General features: G+C 41.5%; 1 protein-coding gene across 1 annotated transcript in view; it reads right to left on the bottom strand.

The window, feature by feature from the left end:
- LOC133633934 (C-type lectin domain family 4 member G-like) overlaps positions 1 to 20,535 on the bottom strand; it is a 42,009-nt gene extending 21,474 nt beyond the window's left edge. Inside the window, exons 1-5 of the mRNA XM_062026764.1 lie at positions 20,340 to 20,535; positions 20,135 to 20,233; positions 13,364 to 13,462; positions 2,919 to 3,710; positions 871 to 1,016 (exon numbers count right to left, since the gene is read on the bottom strand). Of these exons, the coding sequence (XP_061882748.1) occupies positions 871 to 1,016; positions 2,919 to 3,710; positions 13,364 to 13,462; positions 20,135 to 20,204 (1,107 nt within the window). The 5' untranslated portion in view covers positions 20,205 to 20,233; positions 20,340 to 20,535. The remainder of the gene's footprint in view (positions 1 to 870; positions 1,017 to 2,918; positions 3,711 to 13,363; positions 13,463 to 20,134; positions 20,234 to 20,339) is intronic.
- Between the last annotated feature and the right edge of the window lie 2,926 nt (positions 20,536 to 23,461).

The raw sequence follows: 23,461 nt of genomic DNA, 5'->3' as shown, positions 1-23,461 counted from the left end.
TTGCATCTCTGTCTTCATTAATATGCAAAATATATGCTGATCGTCAAAACGCCCACAATACGGGGAGGAGAAAATACAAACATAATCATTTAGCATGTGCAGTGTGATTTATCAACACTCATCAGCTTTTGGCAAGTAGTATTCAGCATTTTATTTAGCAAGTGCCAGAAGGACGTGCAAACTGACAGTTCTACTCACGGATGCAGGATCATTGCTTGCGTTGCAAACACAGAAAATGGACGGACGTGTGTCAACATTTTTAACGGTAGAAACAAAAAACATTAGACAAATTGTCTATTCAGCAATTTTCTTTTATAATTGTATAGGTGCTGGATGACTTAAGGGGCGGATTAAAATGAATTCAATTGATGCATTTTGGTGTCTCCTGGCTTTTTGGTATCTCCTGGTCCAAAGACCGGCCTGCGGGAAGTCCCAAGTTAAAAAAAAACAAAGAAAAAAAGTTGTTTTTTTTAATAGTATTTTTTTCAATCTGTCCTTTCTAATCCATGTTCTACCTCTTGTTACTCTCGGTGTCACCTAGTCAAATCATATTGTCTAAAAATGCATTTTCCCATCGATAATGTGACATCAACACGCTTGGAATATTATATATATATATATATATATATATATATATATATATATATATATATATATATATATATATATATATATATATATATATATATATATATATATATATCCCCGCAATTTTTTTCAACCCAATGCGATTAATTTCCCCTCGGGGATTAATAAAGTATTTCTGATTCTGATTCTGATATCACGAAATACTGAACAAACTATTTGATTAGTGGCGCTTCTTGATAAAACACAAAGACAGTCTGTTACACATCAGAGGATCAAACCTACCATTTCGTCTTTGCTGTTTATGATTACCAGGTCAGCTCCTTTTCCTTGACAGTAGCTTCTGCTTAGGTACCATGTCTTCTTGGTAAAAGTAGAACTATAATAGCAGTTTGTCTCAAACTTCTTCCAGCCACTTGGACAGGTTTTAACTGAAAAAAAAAGGAAAAGTTAATTGATTTGAGCATTTTTACATGAAAACATGTATTAAATACCATTTTAACGAATAATTAAATCCTGTACATTATTTGTATTTGTGTCAATTCTGTTAATTATTATTTTCTTGACAGTGTGATCCTAATTATTTCTCTGGGCGTAGTCAGGAAAGTTTATTTTCTCTCCAACATTTTGTCCATGTAAAGCAAATTCAGACAAGAAAAAAAAAATCTATCCTACTGAGAAACAACATCCTCCACAGTGAACATTTGCTTTTACTTTATTATTTTTAGTTTAGACTTACACATTTCAGGAAAAACATCCCTGTTATGCAAAAAATAAATATATCTTTATTGATGGAAGGCAAGAAAAGCAAAGTGCCAGACCAGAACTAAGAATGACACCAGACCGGCTTTCCAGTTCAGTTCAAAACTTTGGAGAGACTCAGAATTTTGTAGCCAAATTTAAGTCCCTGTTGTGTAGACGAACTTGGACTAGCATAAACACATTGGCAGATCCTTGCATTGACATTTTGCACTACCAAAGGCTAGCATTAACTACAGTGTGGACACTTGTATATTGCTCAAGTAGCATATTTTCCTCTGCAATTTGTACTCTTAAGAAAGCAGGTTAGGAAACCAAAACAAATTTCCATCTCAGGGGACGCTGGTTCTCAAATTAAGAAAAACATTGAAGGGAGAAATACAGCCCCATGGTCTTTAGCTTTCTAGAAATATGGATCCTAGAACAGTTTCGTAGAATTCCCTCTGCTTGACTATTTGTACTGTTTGTCCTGAAGGCACGTTTGCTCTGCTAATAACTTATTTCTATATAGAGAAAATGTCAATTTGCGACTGCAGAGGTTGTGTGCGAGTGAAACACAAGGTGGAGGGTGCAAATGTTTTGGAAGCCTTACGTACATAAATCCCATTACTAAAAAATGTATACCTGCCAAAAAAGGGAACACCTCAGTTATGTACTAAATCACAAGTTTGGACCCCAGTGTTCTTTGTTAGCTAGGAAAGTTAAAATGGCAATGCAAGGATCTGCCAATGTGTTAACAGTGGTCCAAGTTCCTCTATAAAACAGGAGGACTCTGCTGTTTTTAGTAATTTGCAGCAAAAATGTTGGTTCCACAAGTCTTTTAACTGAACTTATGGTCTAATTCCTGCCGCCAGTTGAATAATATAAAAGTTGTTAAAAAATATATATTTATACACATAGTCAAGGTTTCTGTGGTTTATCCATTATACAGTGTTCAATACAGATATAGAGCGGAATATACGTTAGGTCAGGACAAAACACAGAGGCTATTTCATCCCCACAAGGCTGTTTCGCAGGTCTCCCTGCTCTTCAGGGGATTGTATTGAAGTGTCTGGGGTTGTTACATATATATAGGGTGCATTACATGGGGGTGTGGCCATTGTGGGACTTCTGAGTAACCTATATATATGTAACAACCACAGACACTTCAATAAAATCCCCTGAAGAGCAGGGAAACCTGCGAAACAGGCTTGTAGTGATGAAATAACCTCTGTGTTTCTTCCTGACCTAACGTATATACACATATGTACATATACAAATAAAAACATGAATCTGTGCATGCAGAAGGGCTAATACGTCACGTAGATGCATACACAGATTTGTGGTTTCTCCTGTGCCTGAGGATGAGCTCACACATTCTTCATGGACAAAAGTTGTCCAAGCTAAGGCTTATTAAAGCCTACTTAAGGTCCACTAGAGATCATACAACTAGCCAGGAGCGCATCTGTGCCAAATTCAAATAAGTCCTTTCCTTTCCTCCCATTCAGAACCTGCACTGCTCTGCAGGCGCCTGCTCTTGTTGTAGTTTTCAATGTTTATGTTTCCCATGTAAAACAACTTAACTAGGTTTTTACCTTTAGTTGTGTTCAGTTCGGTGATGGTAGCCCTCAGCTGTTCTACCTCAGCAGTCAGGTTGGTGATGACGGTCTTCTGCTGGTCTCTCTCCTTTGACGCATCTTTCAACGAGTTTTCAAGTCCTCGTTTCTCTTCAATGGTGGAATTGTAGGAGGCGAGCAGCTTGTCTGCGGCTTTGCTGAGTGTCAAGTACGCGGCCTGCAAGTTGTCTTTTTCCAATGTCACATTTCGGTGACTGCTGGCGATGTCGTCTTTCTCACTGGAGGAGGAGTTGTACCGCTGCTGCAGGTGTTCAATATCAATTATCAGGCTGTTGTAACTCATTTGCAGCTTCTCTTTGGACCGTGTGGCGTTATTGAATTTGTTCTGCAAAAGGTCCCTCTCTTTGGTCACCGTGTCACAGTTGGCCTGTAGGCTCATTTTGCTCTTGACCACTGAATCATACTTTTGCTGCAGTAAGTCATTGCCTGTAGACAAGGCGTTGTTATTAGTCTGCAGCTGCTCCTTGCTGGTCTTTAGCTGCTCCAGCTCGTTGTTTAGAGCAGTGTTGCTGGCCTGCAACTGGCTTTTACTCTCTTTCAGCTGGTTGGTTTCAGCAGTCAGTAGGTTGTTGTTGGTTTCCATTTTGGTTTTCATTTTCGACATGTAGTCCAAGTTTTTTTGCACCTGCTCATGATTGGCGACCATGTTCTTCTTCTCGTTCTGTACACTCTTCAGGTTCTCTTGTAAGTTGTCTTTTTCCACTTTCGTGGCTTCTAGCTTCTCCTGAGTGTTTCTACCGACTCCCTTGTCTGACACACATGAAAGAAAACATGTTTCTTGTATTAAACAAGTCTACCTAGTCAAATTCTTTGTGTGTTAAACATACTTGGCCAATGAATCGGATTCTTATTTGTACACTGTTACTAAAATCTGTTGATTTTACAGTAAAGACCTGGCACCTCAAAATGGACAGTTTTGTTTATAGTGTATCACTGGCAGATAAATTAGTCTGCTCACCACCGATTGTTGCCACTCAAAAAGCTAAGTGCTTCTAATTGTTTTACAGCTTTCTTTATTACTTCTCCAACACATTAAGTAGTCTTATCGAACTTACAAAGCACCCACTCTCTGTTTCACAACCGCACTTTCAGAGCTAGCTGCTAAGCTATGCTGGTCCTGGTCCAAAGCTACTGTGCTTCGAAGACAGCAAGCACTCGACTCGTTGAAAGTAACAACAAAGGCCGGTTGCCCTGTTGCTGCTACTTGCGCCTGCTGCTACAGTTCACCATTCAAAGTTAAGTGCTGTCTTTCTATGTGTGCTTCTAATTATTTTACAGAATTCTTTAATCCTTCCCCAACAACATTAGTAGTCTTATCGAACTTACAAAGCACCCACTATCAGTTAGACTCCCTCACTATCAGCTAGCTAGTTGCTAAGCTAGCGAAGGTAAACTAGTCCCGGTCCGAAACAAGGTGAGTATGGCTTCATGTTCTTTGTGCATATTTCTCATGGATAGGTTGGCTTTACTAGAGGGCCGTGTCTGCCAGTTAGAGCAGAGTCATTTCGTAACTTTAGGCTCCACGACTAGCCCAGTTTGTAGCAGCCCTAAGTGGCTTACCAGCAACGGTGAAACAGTTGAGACGCATAATAGTTTTAGCCATTGAGCTAGTTCCACACCCCAGTCTATCGGACACCACACCTAAGTGATAGGGGACTCCATCACCCGGTACATACCGCTTAGTAAACCAGCAATAATTAAGTGCCACTAGCTACGCGAACATAGATGTACACATCTGCTCCAATGACACTAGGATGAGACAGTCAGAGATTATAAAGAGAGACATAGCTCAAACTTGTAATCTTGCCAGAAAGATGGCTCTGCATCAAGTACTTGTCTCGGGCCCCCTGCCTGCAAGAGGCAATGATGAGAGGTACAGCAGATTAATCTCGCTTAACAAGTGGATGGCTAGTTTTTGTAGAGAACAAAGACTAACGTTTATTGATAATTGGCCCTCTTTCTGTGGCAAACCAGGCTTGCTGAGGAAGGACGGCCTTCACCCTAACCGTAAAGGCGCCACCACTCTTTCTATGAACAGAAACATCTCTGTGAACCCTTTCAATCCGGTTTCAGGATAAATCACTCTACTGAGACGACCCTTGCAATAAATTAATGATCTGTTACCAACTATGGATGCTGATATGTCATACATGTTGCTGCTACTTGATCTCAGCGTTGCTTTCAATACAGTCGATCATAACATTTTATTAGAACGTATCAAAACACGTATTGGTATGCAGTGTTGGGACTAACGCGTTACTAACGCGTTACTGTAGCGCCGTTAGTTTCGGCGGTAACTAGTAATCTAACGCGTTATTTTTGTATATACAGTAACTCTGTTACCGTTACTGCATGATGCGTTACTGCGTTATTTTACGTTATTTTTATGTAGTATCGGCTAGAAACAGAAGATCTGAGTGTGTTTTATTGGAGCGCTCCGGTGGAAAAGAAGAGGCGTGCTTTCCCCCACCCACAGAAAGCACGCCTCCCCGCAGGGGAGACGTTCCTCCAGAGCCGTATTTCGGGTCTAACAACCTTCACTTTACCCGGAAGAGGGTCTTTACAGCTGAGGGTTAATGACGAGCCCGGCGGTTTGTTGCAACTTTGTGACTTTATTGCACGCAGCCATCCACCAAGCTAGATCACCTGCATGCACTCACTGTCGCCGTTCCCTCACCTCTCTCGCCCACTCACTCACTGACGTCACTCACCTCTCATGCTGTCATATCTTAAAGGGCCACACACACACACACACACACACACACATACGCTACTCTCATAACAACTAACAAGACATCATGGCGAAGCCAGAAGTCGAGTTTTTTAACATGGAGACATTCTCAATACTTTTCTTTTGTCGAGCACAAAGAAAATAACATTTTAGTTAAATGTAAGTTGTGTCTCGGATCAAAGATCCTATCTACTTAGAGTTAAAGTTAAAGTGCCATTATGTTGCAGCTATTTAAAATAGTTTTGTCAATTTTTTCTGGCCTGAAATAAATTGGCCCTTTGAAACATATCTTTGTCTTTGTGTGTTGTATGTAGACCACATTGCTTTCTGAGTTCAGTGATGCAAATGCATGTCAAGTTGATCAACAGATTGTATTATTCTCCAGTGCAATAACAGTACTGAAATGAAGGCTAAAAGGGAGCCTTAAAAAAAAGGGGAAAAAAAGAAGTAACTAAATAGTTACTTTTCACAGTAACGCATTACTTTTTGGTGTAAGTAACTGAGTTAGTAACTGAGTTACTTTTGAAATAAAATACAGTAACTAACCCAACACTGTTGGTATGTCAGACTTAGCCTTTTCTTGGCTTAACTCTTACTTACTAACAGGTTTTTAGTCCGTTTTCCATAACAACCTGACCTTGGAGTATGTTAAGATAACGTGAGAAGTTCTACAGGGTTCGGTTCTTGACCATGCACTCCTCCGTATCAATATGCTGCTGCTAGGTGACATCATACGCAAATATGGTGTTAGCTTTCACTTTTATGTTGATGACACCCAACTCTACATGCCCTTAGAGCTGACCAACACGCCAGATTGTAGTCACCTGGAGGTGTGTCTAAATGAAATCAAACAATGGATGTCCAGCAACATTTTGCATCTTAACGTTAAGAAAACGAAAATGTTCACTATAAGTCCTGCTAGACACCGACACCTATTTAATTATACCACCTTAACATTTGACAACCAAACAATTACACAAAGCGACTCTGTAAAGAATCTTGGTATTATCTTCGACCCAACTCTCTCATTTGAGTCACACATTAAGAGTGTTACTAAAACAACCTTCTTTCATCTCCGTAATATCGCTAAAATTTGTCCAATTTTGTCCACCACCCACATTGAGATTATTAATCATGCGTTCGGTACATCTCGTCTCGATTACTGTAACGTGTTATTTTCGTGTCTTCCTATGTTATTATTAAGCATTAAAAGATTACATTTGGTACAAAATGCGGCTGGTAGACTTTTGACAAGAACAAGCAAGTTTGATCATATTACGCCTATACTGGCTCACCTGCACTGGCTTCCTCTGCACTTAAAATGTGACGTTAAGGTTTTACTACTTACGTATAAAATACTAAACGACTTAGGTCCATCCTATCTTGCTGATTGTATTGTACCATATGTCCCGGCCAGAAATGTGCGTTCTAAGAACTCCGGCTTATTAGTGATTCCCAGTGACCAAAAAAAGTCTGCGGGCTATAGAGCGTTTACTATTCGGGCTCCAGTACTCTAGAATGCTCTACCGGTAACAGCTAGAGATGCTATCTCAGTAGAAGCATTTAAGTCCCATCTTAAAACTCATTTGTATACTGTAGCCTTTAAATAGAACCCTTTTTAGACCAGTTATCTGCCGTTTCTGTTTTCTGCTCTGCTTCCCTCTCCTGCGAGGATAGGTTATCAGGTGGCCACAGATCAGTTTTAATGGATGAAGTGCTAGCTGTCCAAGTAGGGACTACTCCCCTGAGCATCAGTTGGTGATGTTGCTACATTGCAGACTTGTCTACATAAAAGAGGATCCCCATTCTCATTTTGCCCGTTAGGTTGAGTTTCTTGCCATGATGTGGGATCAGAACGAGGATGTTGTTGTGGTTTGTGAAGCCCTTTGAGGCATATGTGATTAAAAAAACTTTGATTGATTGATTGATTGATTGATTGATTGATTGATTGATAAATTGAAAAACAGCACCACTGTTATAATACAGTAGAATTCTGGCAACTGAGCTGCTGTTTTTCTTTTACTGTAAAATCTAGTTTTTGTGTTACAATGTATTAACCAGACTCTCGCCAGATCCTTGTTGTACGCTGAGCTCCACTCAAGAATCTGGGACGTCTCAATAGGAGATGTATTTCAGAAGGCGGGGCCTTGTAAAAAAATCATTGTATGTGATGAATTGATTAACGTGGACCCCGACTTAAACAAGTTGAAAAACTTATTCGGGTGTGTGGAGGGGGCGTGGTCGGTGCATCTGCTGTGGGAAGGGCGTGTGCAGGAGCCGGGTACGAAGCAGCTGACAGGTGAGTTTATTTCCCAGCTGAAGAGGGTTATCTAATCACCTGTCTCCCTTATTAGGGGCACCCGAGGCCATGATGGGAAGGGAGAGCAGAGAGAGCGGAGAGAAAAGAGAAAGCACATGCGAGCGAGAGAGAAAAAGATCTGAAAAGTCCTCAAATAAAAGACTTGTTGAACCCTGGACTGGAAGTCCCCTCAATCCGACACGCCATAGCGAATCCACACAGACAGAGATCCCCACAACTGGCGCCCAACTGGCCTGTGGCTGGAAAAAATGTCGGAACACAACCCCCTGACAGCGCTAGGGCAAGTACTGGCGGACGTGGCGGCGGCGAACCACCAACAGATGGAGGCGGTCCGCCAACAAATGGCCCAGCAAGGCTAAATCCTACAGGCGATGGCCGGCCGGATGGGCGGCACCACCACCAGGTCCAGCGGCCTCCATGCAGCGCATGGCGGAGGCCGAAGACCGCCAGGCCTTCCTCGACATCTTTGAGGCCACGGCAGCGTCGTGCGGGTGGCCTGAAGAGGAATGGGGGGTGCGCTTGCTACCGCTGCTGGCAGGGAAAGCACAGCGGGCAGTGCTTAGCCTACCGGCGGCCTCCTGAGTGCACTTCCCAGACATGAGAAGGGCAATACTGGACCGGGTCGGCAGCACAGCGGAGGACCACAGACACCGGTTCCGGGCGCTGCGGCTGGGACCAGAGGGCCGCCCGTTCATGCTCGGGCAGCAGCTCCGAGACGCGGCGACCGGGTGACTGCACCCGACAACGAGCGACAACCCAATGCTGGACCTCATCCTGCTGGAGCAGTTCCTGGAGGCCATACCCGCGAGGACATCAGCGTGGGTCAGATACTACCGCCCACGTGACCTGACAGCGGCGGTGACGCTGGCCGAGGACCACCTGGCGGTGCACCGGGAAGCGCGGCGGGAGCAGGTGACCCCGAGGATGGCCGAGGGCCCCGTACCAGCACGCGCAGCAGGAGGAGGCGGTGCCACTGGTTCCGCCACACCGCCCGGCAGACGCGGCCTCGACCCGCTACCAGGTTTTCACACACCCCATGCCAACGGCAACAGACAGCTTCACCAGGGGGTGGGGGACCCGGGGTTTTAATCTCTCATCTGCTCCTCCTTTCTTCCAGGGTCCGGGCGCTGCAGAGATGGGGCTTCCCCTGCAGACGGCACCTCAAGCACCCGGTCACGTGCGGTGGGAGTGCCCGCTGATGGAGGTGGGACAGGTGATGCAGGTTGTCGGCCCTTCAGCGCCCTCCCCCGATCCGGGAGAGACGTATTGCGTCCTGGTAAGGCCACAAGGGAGTACATACGAGTAATGGGGGCTTTGGGTTGTGGGCAGTCCATGATCCACCAAAACCTGGTTCGACCCGGGGCTTTGAGGCAGGCAGCAAGGGTGAAAATCAAATGTGTTCATGGGGATGTGCACGAGTACCCTGTGGTGCCAGTGGAAATTTGGTATAATGGACAAAAGGATAGTGTCAAGGTTGATGTAAGTGCGCACCTTACGCACCCCGTAATTTTGGGTACAAATTGGCCAGGGTTTACCCGTTTAGTGACACAATGTGTAGGGGTGCATTCACGGACAGTAGGAAAGGGGAATGCTCGTGCCGTTCTCAGTGGCGACGCGGGTTCATCTGACACTGCCGAGGGGAAACCGGCGGGGGCTTCACGGGTAGCCCCCCCCCCGGCCTCCCACTGGCACCCTACGGAGGTCTTCCCCCTCGAGCAGTCCCAAGATGACACCCTGCGCGCGGCCTGGGACCAGGTGGCTTCCATCGACGGTCAGCTGGTGCACCCGGGAACAGCACGGGTATTCCTTCATTTTTCAATTATTAGGGATAGATTATACCGGGTGATCCGTGACACTCAGACAGGAGAGGAAATCACCTAGTTGTTGGTGCCGAAACGCCGCCGGGAAATGGTTTACCAGGCGGCGCACTTCAATCACATTGCTGGTCACATGGAGTTTGATAAGACACTCAATCGGGTAATAGTCCGATTCTATTGGCCGGGCATCCGGGCAGATGTGCGCAGCTGGTGTGCTGCCTGCCCGGACTGCCAGCTGGTGAACCCGGCGGCCACCCCCATTGCCACTCATGGAGGTCCCCTTCGAAAGAATTGGTATGGACATCATCGGACCATTTCACCCGAGCACACGGGGATATCGTTTTGCGCTAGTCCTGGTGGATTACGCAACTCGGTATCCTGAAGCAGTGCCGCTGCGCTCCATCTCTGCAAAGAATGTAGCACAAGCGCTGTTTCAGGTCATCTCCCGGGTCGGAATCCCGAAAGAGATTCTGACTGACCAGGGCATGTCCTTTATGTCACGCACGATAAATGAAAGGAACTATACGGGTTACTGGGAATTAAAGCGATCCGTACCAGCGTGTACCACCCACAAACTGACCGAGCGACTAAATAAAACGCTGAAAACCGTGATCCGTTAGTTTACGCACGAGGACAAACCAAATTGGGATAAATGGCTAGAGCCCCCACTGTTTGCAATGCGGGAGGTACCCAAGTCCTCCACAGGATTCTCTCCTTTTGAATTATTATACGGCAGGAAGCCACGCGGGGTTTTGGACGTAATTAAAGAAAGCTGGGAGGAGGGTCCAAACTCCAGCAAAAACGAAATTCAATACATCATGGACCTGCGAGCAAAACTCCACACGGTGGGGCACTTGTCACGTGAAATTTGCTCCAGGCTCAGGAACGTCAACAGCGCTTGTATAACAGGGGGACTCAGCTCAGAAAATTTTCACCGGGAGAAAAAGTGCTTCTATTACTTCCAACGTCCAGCTCGAAATTACTCGCCAGGTGGTAAGGACCCTTTGTGGTCACACGGCAAGTGGGTGATGTGGACTATGAGGTCCGGTGCTAGGACCGGGGAGGAGACACTCAAATCTACCATATTAACCTCCTGAAGGCATGGAAGGAGGCGGAGCCTGTTTCCAAGGTGACGGCGGTCGAGGAGGGGGAGGAGTTCAGGCCAGAGGTCCCGCGCTCTGTCCTGCCCTCCCCCCCTTCTCTGTGATAATCTGCTCATGTCAGCGCAGAAAGCGGATGTTGCCAAGCTGCAGCAGCGCTTTTCTGATGTGTTCTCCACTCGGCCCGGCCGCACGAACCTCATCCAACATCATATCGAGACCAGCCCGGGTGTTACGGTGCGGTCTCGGCCCTACATGCTCCCCGAACACAAACGCAAAGTGGTTCGGGAGGAAGTAAAATCCATGCTGAAGTTGGGGGTAATAGAGGAATCCCACAGTGCATGGTGCAGCCCCATCATTCTGGTAGGGAAGAAGGATGGGTCTGTGCGGTTCTGCGTGGATTACCGCAAGGTAGAGGAGATGTCACGTTTTGAGACGCTTACCCAATGCCCCGACGAGCTCCTGGAGCGGCTGGGCACTGCTTGTTTTTTTACGACACTGGATTTGACCAAGGGCTACTGTCAGATTCCCTAACCCTAACCCTAACCCTGTCCACCCCCCAAGACAAAAAAAGATGTGAGACAGTTTTTGGGTCTGGCGGGCTACTACAGTAGGTTCATTTCCCGGTTTGTGGACCTGACCAGCCCACTGACTGACCTCATTCAAAAGGGTGCTCCAGATCTGGTCCGGTGGACAGAGCAGTGCCAGCGGGTGTTCTAGAAGGTAAAAACAGCCCTCTGCGAGGAGCCGGTACTGCATATGCCTAACTTTGCTATCCCCTTCTGTCTGCAGGCGGACGCGTCGGGCAGGGGGCTGGGAGCTGTGCTGTCCCAGCGGGTGGTGGGCGTCGACTGGCCCGTATTATACATCAGCCGGAAGCTCTCGGCCCGGGAGGCGAGGTACAGCACGTTGGAGAGGGAGTGCCTCGCCATCCGGTGAGCGGTCGGGGCCTTCCGGTACTACCTGCTGGGGCGCTCCTTCAGCCTTTGCTCGGACCACAAACCCCTCCAGTGAAGGATGCCAACGCGCGGATCACCTGGTGGTATCTCACTTCGCAACCCTACAACTACCGAGTGGTCCACAGACCGGGTGCGCAGATGGCCGTGGCTAACTTCCTTTCGCGCTCCTCTACGGAGGGGGGAGGGGGAGTGGGCGCGGCCGGACGGCTGCCCGGCCTGAGTCTGGCGGTGGAGAGAAAACACATGCGAGGGAGAGACAAAAAGATCTGAAAAGACCTCAAATAAAAGACTTGTTGAACCCTGGACTGAAGGTCCCCTCAATTCGACACGCCACAGCGAATCCACACAGACAGATATCCCAGCAGGGTGTTACCATTTATTGGTCAATTGTACGGAATATGTACTGTACTGTGCAATCTACTAATAAAAGTTTCAATCAATCAATTGGATAAACCGTCCGTTATCTTGAATGACGTGCTACTTCAACCACTCACATCGAAATCAACCCGTGACGCTGATGAGAGCGGCGCTAGGAAATCCAAACCCGGTCGGAAGAAGAGCCAAAACATCCTTGCCACCAATAAATGCCTTCAAAACCGTTCTCTGTTTATCGTTTAAATAATTAATATTCGATCAATGTTGCAAAACAGTTGCAATAACAGAATCAATGTCAGCACACGACTCCTCGCTCCGTGCCGCCATTGTTGTTTGAATCAAACAGTCCCTTCGGCGCTACGTCACATCTATGAAATCACGCCCGGCGATCCTGATTGGTTCATTATTTTTTGCTATCTTGAAGGAGTTTGCAATGCCTTCGAGCCCAGACCCTTGTGTTGAGCTCAGCGAACTACAAGGATCTGGCTAGAGTCAGGTTAACAATGTATTAATGTAAATGGAAAAATAATACCACTGTTATTTTTTACGGTAATATTCTAGTGATTGAGCTGTCCATTTCGTTTTCTAGCGTAAGATCAATGGTTGTTTTTACAGCGCATCACTGTACAGTAGGAAGGGCATTCATAAAGCCCCATTTGTTGCGGTTTACCTGTAACTTGAAACATGACAAATTGGGAGGGTTACACTTTACTTTAGCCACTAGATGCCAGTAGAGTGTTGAATATCTTAAAATGTGTTTTGTGGCAATTCCAAAAGAAAAACAGTTCTGATGTTATATTTATGTTAAAATTCTAGTGAGTGAGCTGCTACTTTTTTTCACCGTAAAAACCTCAGTTGTTGTGTACTGTAAGTGGAAAAACTGTATGACTGTTAGTTTTACTGTAAAATTCTTGCAACTGAGCTGCCTGTTTTTTTTTTACTGTAAAAATGTACGGTCAATTTTTTTAAAGATAATTACTGTAATTAGAAAAACAGTACCACAGTTTTGTTAATGATACAATTCTAGTGATTAAGCTGACATTTTTTTACCATAATGACTTTTTTTTTACAGAGTAGCAAATATAATAAAAAGATACTTACAATAGGCTGCTTGACCTATGAGCCCAATCACCAGGGCAGCACACAGCACACCAAAGCAGAGCGTCGCAATCTTGAAAGGACTGTTTTTCAATGCATAGACTGAAAGAAAAATATCAAACTACAATTAATATTGCAAATTTATAGATATACGCCGATCGATCGGCCACAGACCATTATTAATTTCAATTTAATTTAATTTCAATTTATTTGGAACATGTTAAAACTTTACAAGCACCAATTTTGCTCAAGTGATCGACTCTCCAAAATGAGTGGAAATAAGCAGAGCTTGTCTGGTAGCACACCCCTGTGCCATAATCAGCAGAGAAAAAAACATAAAGAAAGAAAGAAAGAACCAGCTGAACACTACATGAGCAAACACGCGGCAACGGAGGTAAGGAAAATCTCCCCAGTGGGAAGAAACCTTGGACAGAACCCCGGCTCTGCGGGGTGGCCGTCCGTCTCGAGCAGTTGTGTAGAAAGAGAGAAAGACTTAAAAGCCACAGAGAGCAGCTAGAGATAAAAAAATAACAAATATTTCAAAAGGAGTACAGTAGTATAAAGCAGAAATTATTCTAATTCTACCCCAGTCCTATAATGAGTAATATCAGACACTTTACTTAACTCAACAGTTATTTTGCATACTTTGTAAACACTATCTGCTTGTACTGTTTCTTAAACTGGATCACATTGGCTACACTATTTGAGTTCTTTACTAATCCATTCCATAAATTACAATATTTTTTGGACTGTAAAATCCTTTTTTCCCCCTCAAAAACAGACAGTTGCGCCTTAAAACCTGGTGCGCCTAATGTACGGATTAATTCTGGTTGTGCTTCAAGACCTCGAATCCATTTTTTTGGTACATGGTGTAATGATGTGTGACCGGTGCATGGTGATGGCAGTCACACATAAGAGATGCCAAAGTTGTGTGCAGGAAGTATGAACAACTAAACAACAGGCGCCATGTTTGGTACCTAAGACGTGTACAGCTGTGCCGGTAAGCATGCAATTGAGTCGTACTGATGTTAGTTTTCCTGATGAAATAAACCAAAAATAAAACCTCTAAATATAGTTCTAAATATACTCCAGCTCATAAACTTACAATAAAACATGCTTTTATTTCTTTAAAGTAGTATATATAATAATAATTTGGGGGCAATTTTGCGTCCGTTTTTGATGCACTCCACCGCTATATTCATGCAGTGTTTAGTTACCAGCGGCTCTCGAGCACGCTCCCGCCAGCGAAATGTACATCAGAAAATATGATTTCTTCCCAATCATTGTTTACATCATTGTTTAAATTCTGACTCGGAACTCAGAAACTCTTTATTTCTTTAATCAAAAATATGACAATTAAGTGATTTGGTGCATTTGCAAACAGCTAAAACTATGTGCAAAGCAAACTATAACCTGCTATCCAAAAAGGTAAAACAATTAATATATGTAATATAACCTTAGAGAAATAGAACTTAAAACATTTGTATGCACGTACAACACCTAAAATATTTAGCATATCAGTATGTGGAATACAAGTATGGATTGGATTAAGCAAATAAGTCAAACAATGTCCTAATATGATCCAGTTTCAGAAATTGTTGCATCACATATTTCCAGTTGTTTCATTACAACACATCCGAAAAGGAATAGGAAGAAGCAGAACTTATTTAATTCTACCCGTTTTCATATATAAGTTTTATCCCATTTTTTTGTTCTCTGTAACAGAACAGTAAATAAATAAAAATAAATATGCAATAGGTAAGTAAATAAATACTAAATATATAGATATAGGGGCGGCATAGCTCGGTTGGTAGAGTGGCCGTGCCAGCAACTTGAGGGTTCCAGGTTCGATTCCCACTTCCGCCATCCTAGTCACTGCCGTTGTGTCCTTGGGCAAGACACTTCACACACCTGCTCCCAGTTCCACACCCACACTGGTTTAAATGTAACTTAGATATTGGGTTTCACTATGAGTCACTAGAGAAAAGTGCTATATAAATATAATTCACTTCACATTCACATATACCATTATCCATCCATCCATTTTCTACCGCTTCTCCCTTACGGGGTCGCAGGGTTTTTTTTCATTTAAAAAGGTTGAAGATGTTTATCATAATTGTTCTTCTTTGTACTTTGTGAACACTTGTAGTTTGAAGAGTTTCTTAAAGTGAATCATATTGGTGCTTTGTTTGATTTTAATGCTTAATCCGTTCTATATTTTAATTCCACATACTGATATGCTAAAGGTTTAAAGTGTTGTGCATACTTCGGTAGCAGGTTATGCTTTGCTTTGTACATCATTTTAGCTGTTTGCAAATGCACCAAATCGGTGAATTTCAATAATAGTGATTTAATAAATAAAGGGTTTGTATGTTTTCTATATCCAACATTATGTATTATTCTAATTGATCTTTTTTGTAACACAGTTAGTGAATGAAGCACGCATTTGTAGTTATTGCCCATATTTCTACACAATAACTCAGATATGGTAACACTAGTGAGCAGTAAATAATATGAAGTGATTTGTAGTCCAGAACATATATTGGTGTGTTTCTTGCTGCTTTATGTTGTATATTTTATACATGAGGTTTCCAGTCCATTTCCAATCCAAGAAAACACAGTTTTAGGTGTAATAATAGATTATTATTACACCTAAAACTGTGTTTTCTTTTACCCTTTCAATATCTAGTCCATCAATTTGTATTTCTGTTTGACTTCTCCTTCTACTGTTACAAAATAGCATTATTTTATTTTTGGTGAATTTCAAAGATAGTCAAACCATCTTTTTAATGTGTTCATTTCTTCAGTTATTATTTGTATAAGCTTATGTTTGTTCTCTCCTAAACAAAACACAGTCATGTCATCTGCAAATAATCTGAACTTTTAGTCCTTTGTAACTTTACAAATGTCGTTCATATAAATATTGTACAATTTTGGTCCTATGATCCCTGAGGTACGCCACAAGTTATTTTTAGCTCCGTAAACGTTTGTTGTCCTGTCTTCACATATTGCTTCCTGTTGGTTAAGTAACTTCTCACCTTGTTCAAGACCAACCTTCTGATGCTATACAGTTCTAATTAGTTTATTAAGATATTCTGATTGATTGTGTCAACTGCTTTTGTTAAATTCATAAACACTGCAGCTGAGATAGGCTCCAGCACCCCCCGCAACCCCAAACGGGACAAGCGGTAGAAAATGGATGGATGCAGCAGCACATTTTTTACTATCTATTGCATTGGTGATCTCTTCCGTTATTTCAAATAATGCCATTGATGTTGAAATATTGGCTATGTATTGGTTGTCTGTGAGTGTTTAACTTGTATTTATGAATTTTTCCAATCTGATCTTGAACAGTTTTTCATTGGTTTTAGAAAATTGTGGAAGTAGAGAAAAAAGTGCGGAGTTTGTAAACTGGTGTTTGTTTCCAGTCTTATACATTTTATCTGGGAATTTGCCTGTTTAAAATGATAGGTTGCTGATATATGTTAAATGTTAAATCTTTTCAATAAAGATTCCATATAAATTCCGCTACAATCAGTCTTTTTACAATATTAATTATTTCCTCTTTTGTCACACCTTCTAGGAACATCGAGTTGGGGTTTCTATCTATGGTGTCATCAAGTCCTGACTCGGGATCCGGAATCTTTTCCTCTAGATTTCGTCCAATGTTCACAAAGTACTTCTCAAAGTTTTCAACTACTTCGTTCATATTGTCATCTTCAACATTTCCGTCTGAGAAGTATTTAGGATAATCCTTCTTAGCACCATTTTTAATAATGCTATTTAGGATGCCCCATGTTGCGCTCACATTGTTTTTGTTCCAGTCTAATAATTGACAAATATTATTTCCTACGTGTTCGTAATATGCCAGTTAGCTTGTTATTATATGTTTTGTACTTGTTTTCTGCCTCTGTAGAGCTTTGTTTCATAAATGTTCTAAAATCTGAATTTCTCCTCCGGGATTGATAAAGTATATGATTGACGATAATATATTCTTCTGGTTGCAAACATTTTTCAGTACTTTTGTCATCCATGATTGACTGTTTTTATTTTATTTCTTACGAAGTTGTTTCAATGGACAGTGTTTGTCATAAAGCATCACGTAAGTATAAAAACAATTACCATATGCATCATCTACATAATTTTCACTGTATACATGGTCCCAACTTTGATCTCTCAGATCATTCTTGAAAGTGGTCATACTTTGTTCAGTGCAGATTGTTCGAAATGTCTTTTAGTCATGGATGTTCATTTTCTTGTAGTTTCCGTCATAGATTGTGAAAACTAGCAGATGATCACTGATGTACATATTTTTTTTTATCACTTTGTAGTTTAAGTTTTTCATCGTGTACACAGTTACTCTCTCTCCGTTCTTGTTGGTTCTATATGATATAATTATAATTATCTGATATATTTTTGTTTATATCCTTCCAGTTCAAAATCAATTTCTTTTTTAGCATCCATCCATTTTTCTGAGATAGCGATCACATCATTGAATTGTTCCAAAACATTCTTCATGTTTTCGTTTACATACAAATTTCTGCTGTTATAATGAAATATCAACAGTTTGTTTTCGATTTTAATGTTTCCATTATATTGTTCGTCTGCCTAATAAAAACAAGTATTCCTTGTGTGAAAGAAAAAAATTGTATCTGGATTTATATCATCTAATTCTGGACTATATGTATACATGCTGAAGGTTTTCAGTTCCATATATTCCTGTTCAGCAGTCTTTTGTGTTTCTCGATGAATGTATATTAGTGTAGATGAATTTGCACCTCAGCACAGATCTTCTTGTTCGGTTTTCCCTTAGAGCGTTGTAATTTTGTAGTTAAATGTCAATATTTGTTTTCCGTCGAACTCCATTATTGCTGTTGTTGTTTGGGTTGCTCTCTGTGTTTCAAAATGCGTCCAGATCCTGGATGTATTTGACAACAAGGACTCTTGCTCCTGGACCCCCATTCAGTTTGATGTAGATTTTGCAGTTGGCGCTCCAAATTCCCTGAATTTTCCACCATTTCTTCAAATATTCAAGTCATTCATGTATACATTTGTACCCGTCAGCTTTTTTCTCTGTGTCAGCAATGCCATTTCGGATTTCTTGTTGGCAAGCTTCACAATGATGACTGGCGTGGTGTTGTTGCCTCTTCTATTCAGTGGAATGTTGCCTCTTCTATTCAGTGGAAAGCATGCATCAATGGTGTTAATATCGACATCAATTCTCTTTGATTGCAGAAAGTTGACCACTTGTTGCTCCGTTGAAGCGGTGTCCATGTCGTCTGGTTTTCCTCCATTGTCAACTGCTCTTGAATAGGATCAAAGATTGATGCATAGCCCTGCAATGATGATGTCATTCTGTCGTGTAAACTGATCCATTTCCTGTTTGATGTTTCCCAAAACACTGATATTCCCCAGATTGGTGATATTTTGTTGTCTGGCATTGAGCTGTTGTCTAAAATGCAGCCATCTCCTCCCTTGATTGATTGAATGATTGATTGAAACTTTTATTAGTAGATTGCATAGTACAGTACATATTCCGTACAATTGACCACTAAATGGTAATACCCGAATAAGTTTTTCAAGTTGTTTAAGTCGGGGTCCACATTAATCAATTTATGGTAAGTTCTTGAAGTCAGTGTTATCTAGTAGGAACTGTTGGCACAATGCTTATATCTCCACTTTAATGTTCTCCACAACACTGCTGTTGTCCCAATGGTTGTTGTCTTGCTGCTTAGGATTCGACTGTTGGCGCAATGTTGCATTGTCCTCTTCCAGCTTCTCCACCTCCCGTTTTGAAGCTGTGTTGTCTTCACTGATAATCTTCATTTCTTTTTTTGTAGAGTTCCTATTGGCGCTTTTAAGTCCGGTTCCACCTCTGGAACTGTATTGCCCTGTTGACGACTTCTTGTCGTGCTCATGGTTGGTCGGCAGCGAAGTTGGTGTTGTTCGCTTCCACGGCAAGTGGCGGCTCTAAGGTGTTTTTTCACCGTAGATCACTTGTGTGGTCAGAAGCGTCTAACATATGTAAAACTTTTTCGGTTTTGTTGTCTAGCTTTGGGTTACGAGGCAACAGCTTTAAGCTAGCATTTAGCTAGATAGCCACCGGCTTTTCGGCACCTTCGGTTACGAGTTGAAGTCGAATAGATTAACAAGCTGTCCTGTAGCTGTGATCACAATCAGTAGTCAGGAGATTACAGTTTTTAGTCAATTTGTGGTGTCAGGAGCAGGGCTCTTCTAGTTTTTGTCGTCCTCTGAAAACAGGAAGTGACGTCCGGTGTGTTAGAAAGTACAAGAAAGGATAAGCCTGATGAACATTTTGAACCTTATTTAAAAATGTTATTCATCTCATTGTGTGAATCTAAACTTCCTAACCATTAATTTATAAGAACGTTATTTATTGTCAATTTATGTTATTGGTATTTATTTACTTACTAATTTATTTATGTATTTATGTACTATTTTATTAAAAGTAACTGTTGTGTTACATATTGAGTTAGAAATGTGTTAGAAATTACTATGAAAGGAAAAGGGGTAGGGTTGAATACGCTCTGCTTCTTCCTACAACTTTTCGGACATGTTGTCATGAGAAACTGGAAAAATGTGACATATATTGTAATTGTATGCATGTTCGAAATAAACGAACACCTTAACCATGTGTATTCCAAAACAACAAAGATATAGTCGTAAAATACATCCTAATATAAAACAGTAACAGTTTGTACTACAACATATAAAATCCTATTCAAACAGGGTTATTAACAGTTACTCTGTTACCTGAAAATGGAAGCTTGGTGCCATTCATTAAAAGACGCTTGTATCCTGTGTTGTCTTCCTCAATGTCCATTGTTGTCGCTGTAGAAACACTGATGTTTCCTTTTGAAGGCAATAGTTGATACAGCGTGGTAGTATGAATAAACGTTTTAGTGTTTGATTTGAAACAAATACATTTGAATGTCAGTTTTAAGGAAAGACAACTTACCAGTCCTTGTAGATATGATGATATAAAAGTTGTTTTCTTAACAGCCAAAGCAAAAGCAGTAGAAGTACAGTGTATATATAATATATATTGTGCAGAGCAGTTCTTGGTAAAAGTCTGAGTTAGAGTCAAACTATTCTGCACTTGACATCGTGAGAAATAAAGCAGCTTGATTTCAGAAGCTCATTATTTCACAACATGAAACAATATCAGGAAGAAGCGATTTCACAAACCGCAAAGATGCTGAATGATCAGTTTTATAACGTCAAACTTTTGAAAAAAAAAGAAGTCTGAGTCAGTTGTTTGACTTTCCCAACATTTTTATTTGTTACACAAAGAATCTCAAATTTGCTGATTCTACACATTTATGCACAATTACATTTTCGGACAGAAACCTCAACACCAGTTTTTGACTTTTGTTTCTATATTTTACACACCATGAATCTCTGCATTATGTAAATTATATAAATATAAATGATGCAAAATCACCCACATTCATTTAATTGGTATATTATATTATATATAATATATCATAATAAAGCAGAATCCAACTCCGTTTCCTGAACTTTTTCATGTTGCGTTTGATTTTATCAAGTCTGATGGTAATGTTAGTTTTATTTCGGATTACACTGATACAACCTTTTTACTTCCGATACGATACCAATGATGATGATATTATATGATACCAGCACAAATGATTCATACTTGTATCATTTCAGTGTGGAAAGTTAGAAAAGGTTTGATCAAGTGAAATTAGTCAAAACAGAAAACAATAGTAGGTGTGAAAAACATGAACCAATTTATTATTAACCCTCTGGAATAGGAGGGTTGCATAGGACGTCACATTCGTTTTTTTCTTTGCGGCTTGATTCACACGATGGTCAAGCAATTTGAGCTTATAATTTCAACAAGTGAGAGTGAGTGTAGAGTTTGAGTATTGCTGTTTTGTACTTGGGTGTTCCAGTCATTCAAATAAAGAGATAGGAGAGAGCTTTCATATAGTCCCGAAATAAATGGTTCATAAAGGTAATAAAGTGAGGGAAGAAACGAAAGTGTGTCAAAGAAAATGGCTCTCAAAAATATAAATGTCATCATCTTGTGGAATACAATTGGACCGCTCGTGTCTGCAGTGATTGCTTTGAAAATATTTGTTTGAACATTTGATTTGTTTGACAAACTTTCTGTGATGCAATCAAGTTTATTCTCTACTATATTAGTAGTGTTTGATAGCAGAACTAAACCTAAATAAAAGACAATAGATCACATTAGTTTGTGTCCTTTTGTGGTTACTATGCCTAAATATAACCACAAAGACCTGCTTGTGCAAATAAACTAACGTCAAGTTAAGTCCTATTATTAAATATTGTGATTATTGGTCCGATCCACTGTGTTTTCGTTGTCGATTTTCTTAACAGAAACTTAAAAGCTTAGTTGCTGTTGTGCAGAAAAGCCAAGTGCTTTATTCGACACGGATAACCACATTATAGCGTCTTTAGTGCTATTCGTTAGCATCAAGAAAATAGCCTTAATAAACTATGAATAAATCTCTTGTAGGCTCAACAACATATACCGACTATTGATATCACCAGCAAACATTGTTAAACAATAAGGACATCTGCAGCTAAATAATGAGAGAAAATATGAATTTCACAGCATAAAAACAACTGCAGAATTGAATTGTAGCTGAGACTAATATTTGTGGCAGGACATCAACTGCAAACAAACATATCCTTTTTGTCATTAGTGTCACGATCACAGCAGCACGACACTGGTTATGTCAATGAAATACGTTGCTTAGCGATGCACAACAACATTGTCTTTCACCGATTAATACTTAATTTGTGAACCCCTCAGATGTGAAGACATGATGTGCCGCCAATCTTTTCTTCTCTAAATACCGTGAGTTTCAAGTGAAGTGAGGTATACAGAGTAACCTCTTGGTGATGATAAATGGTATAAATATTTGAAAAAAAAATGTTTTGAGAGTGTAAAAATCCACTTTTCACGATCGCTTTTATATTTGCCTCTAAACCTTTTAAAATAAGGCTACATCTGCACTGATTCAAGTAAATAAACAGTAGCCTAACGGGGCTTAGACCATCCCCTGAAACACGGAAGTGCCCGCATGTGCCTCTCGGTCACGTGATTGCAACCCAGCTATAGGATGCAATAGGATACACTTTTATTTATCCTACCATTACGTATGGGGATTGAAGTTGTCCTTAAATGAAAGTTGAGGGGTAGAAAGTTTGATCATATTATGCCTATACTGGCTCACCTGAACTGGCTTCCTGTGTACTTAAGATGTGACTTTAAAGTTTTACTACTTACGTATAAAATACTACACGGTCTAGCTCCATCCTATCTTGCTGACTGTATTGTACCATATGTCCCGGCAAGAAATCTGCGTTCAAAGAACTCCGGCTTATTAGTGATTCCTAGAGTCCAAAAAAAGTCTGCGGGCTATAGAGCGTTTTCTGTTCGGGCTCCGGTACTATGGAATGCCCTCCCGGTAACAGTTAAGAGATGCTACCTCAGTAGAAGCATTTAAGTCCCATCTTAAAACTCATTTGTATACTCTAGCCTTTAAATAGACCCCCCTTTTTTAGACCAGTTGATCTGCCGTTTTCTTTTCTCCTTTGCCCCCTCGCCGGGTTATTCCGGTTCCGGTGACCATGGATGAGGTGCTGGCTGTCCAGAGTTGGGACCCGGGGTGGACCGCTCGCCTGTGCATCGGTTGGGGACGTCTCTGCGCTACTGACCTGTCTCCGCTCGGGATGGTCTCCTGCTGGCCCCACTATGGACTGGACTCTCACTGTTATGTTGGATCCACTAGGGACTGTACTTAGAGGGGGGGTTACCCACATATGCGGTCCTCCCCAAGGTTTCTCATAGTCATTCACATCGACGTCCCTTGTGTGGGCTCTGTGCCGAGGATGTTGTTGTGGCTTGTGCAGCCCTTTGAGACTTTTGTGATTTAGGGCTATATAAATAAACATTGATTGATTGATTGATTGATATATACATTTTTTGCAACACCTATTGGTCACAATATTTGATAAAGGGGTCATATTATGATTTTTTTTCTCTACATTTATAACACTTCCTTGTGGTCTGCATAACAT

Source organism: Entelurus aequoreus, linkage group LG18, assembly GCF_033978785.1.
Source record: "Entelurus aequoreus isolate RoL-2023_Sb linkage group LG18, RoL_Eaeq_v1.1, whole genome shotgun sequence".
In the NCBI taxonomy this organism is placed as follows: domain Eukaryota; kingdom Metazoa; phylum Chordata; class Actinopteri; order Syngnathiformes; family Syngnathidae; genus Entelurus; species Entelurus aequoreus.
Note: the sequence above shows the minus strand (reverse complement) of the source record. Positions and strands in the feature narration are given on the sequence as shown.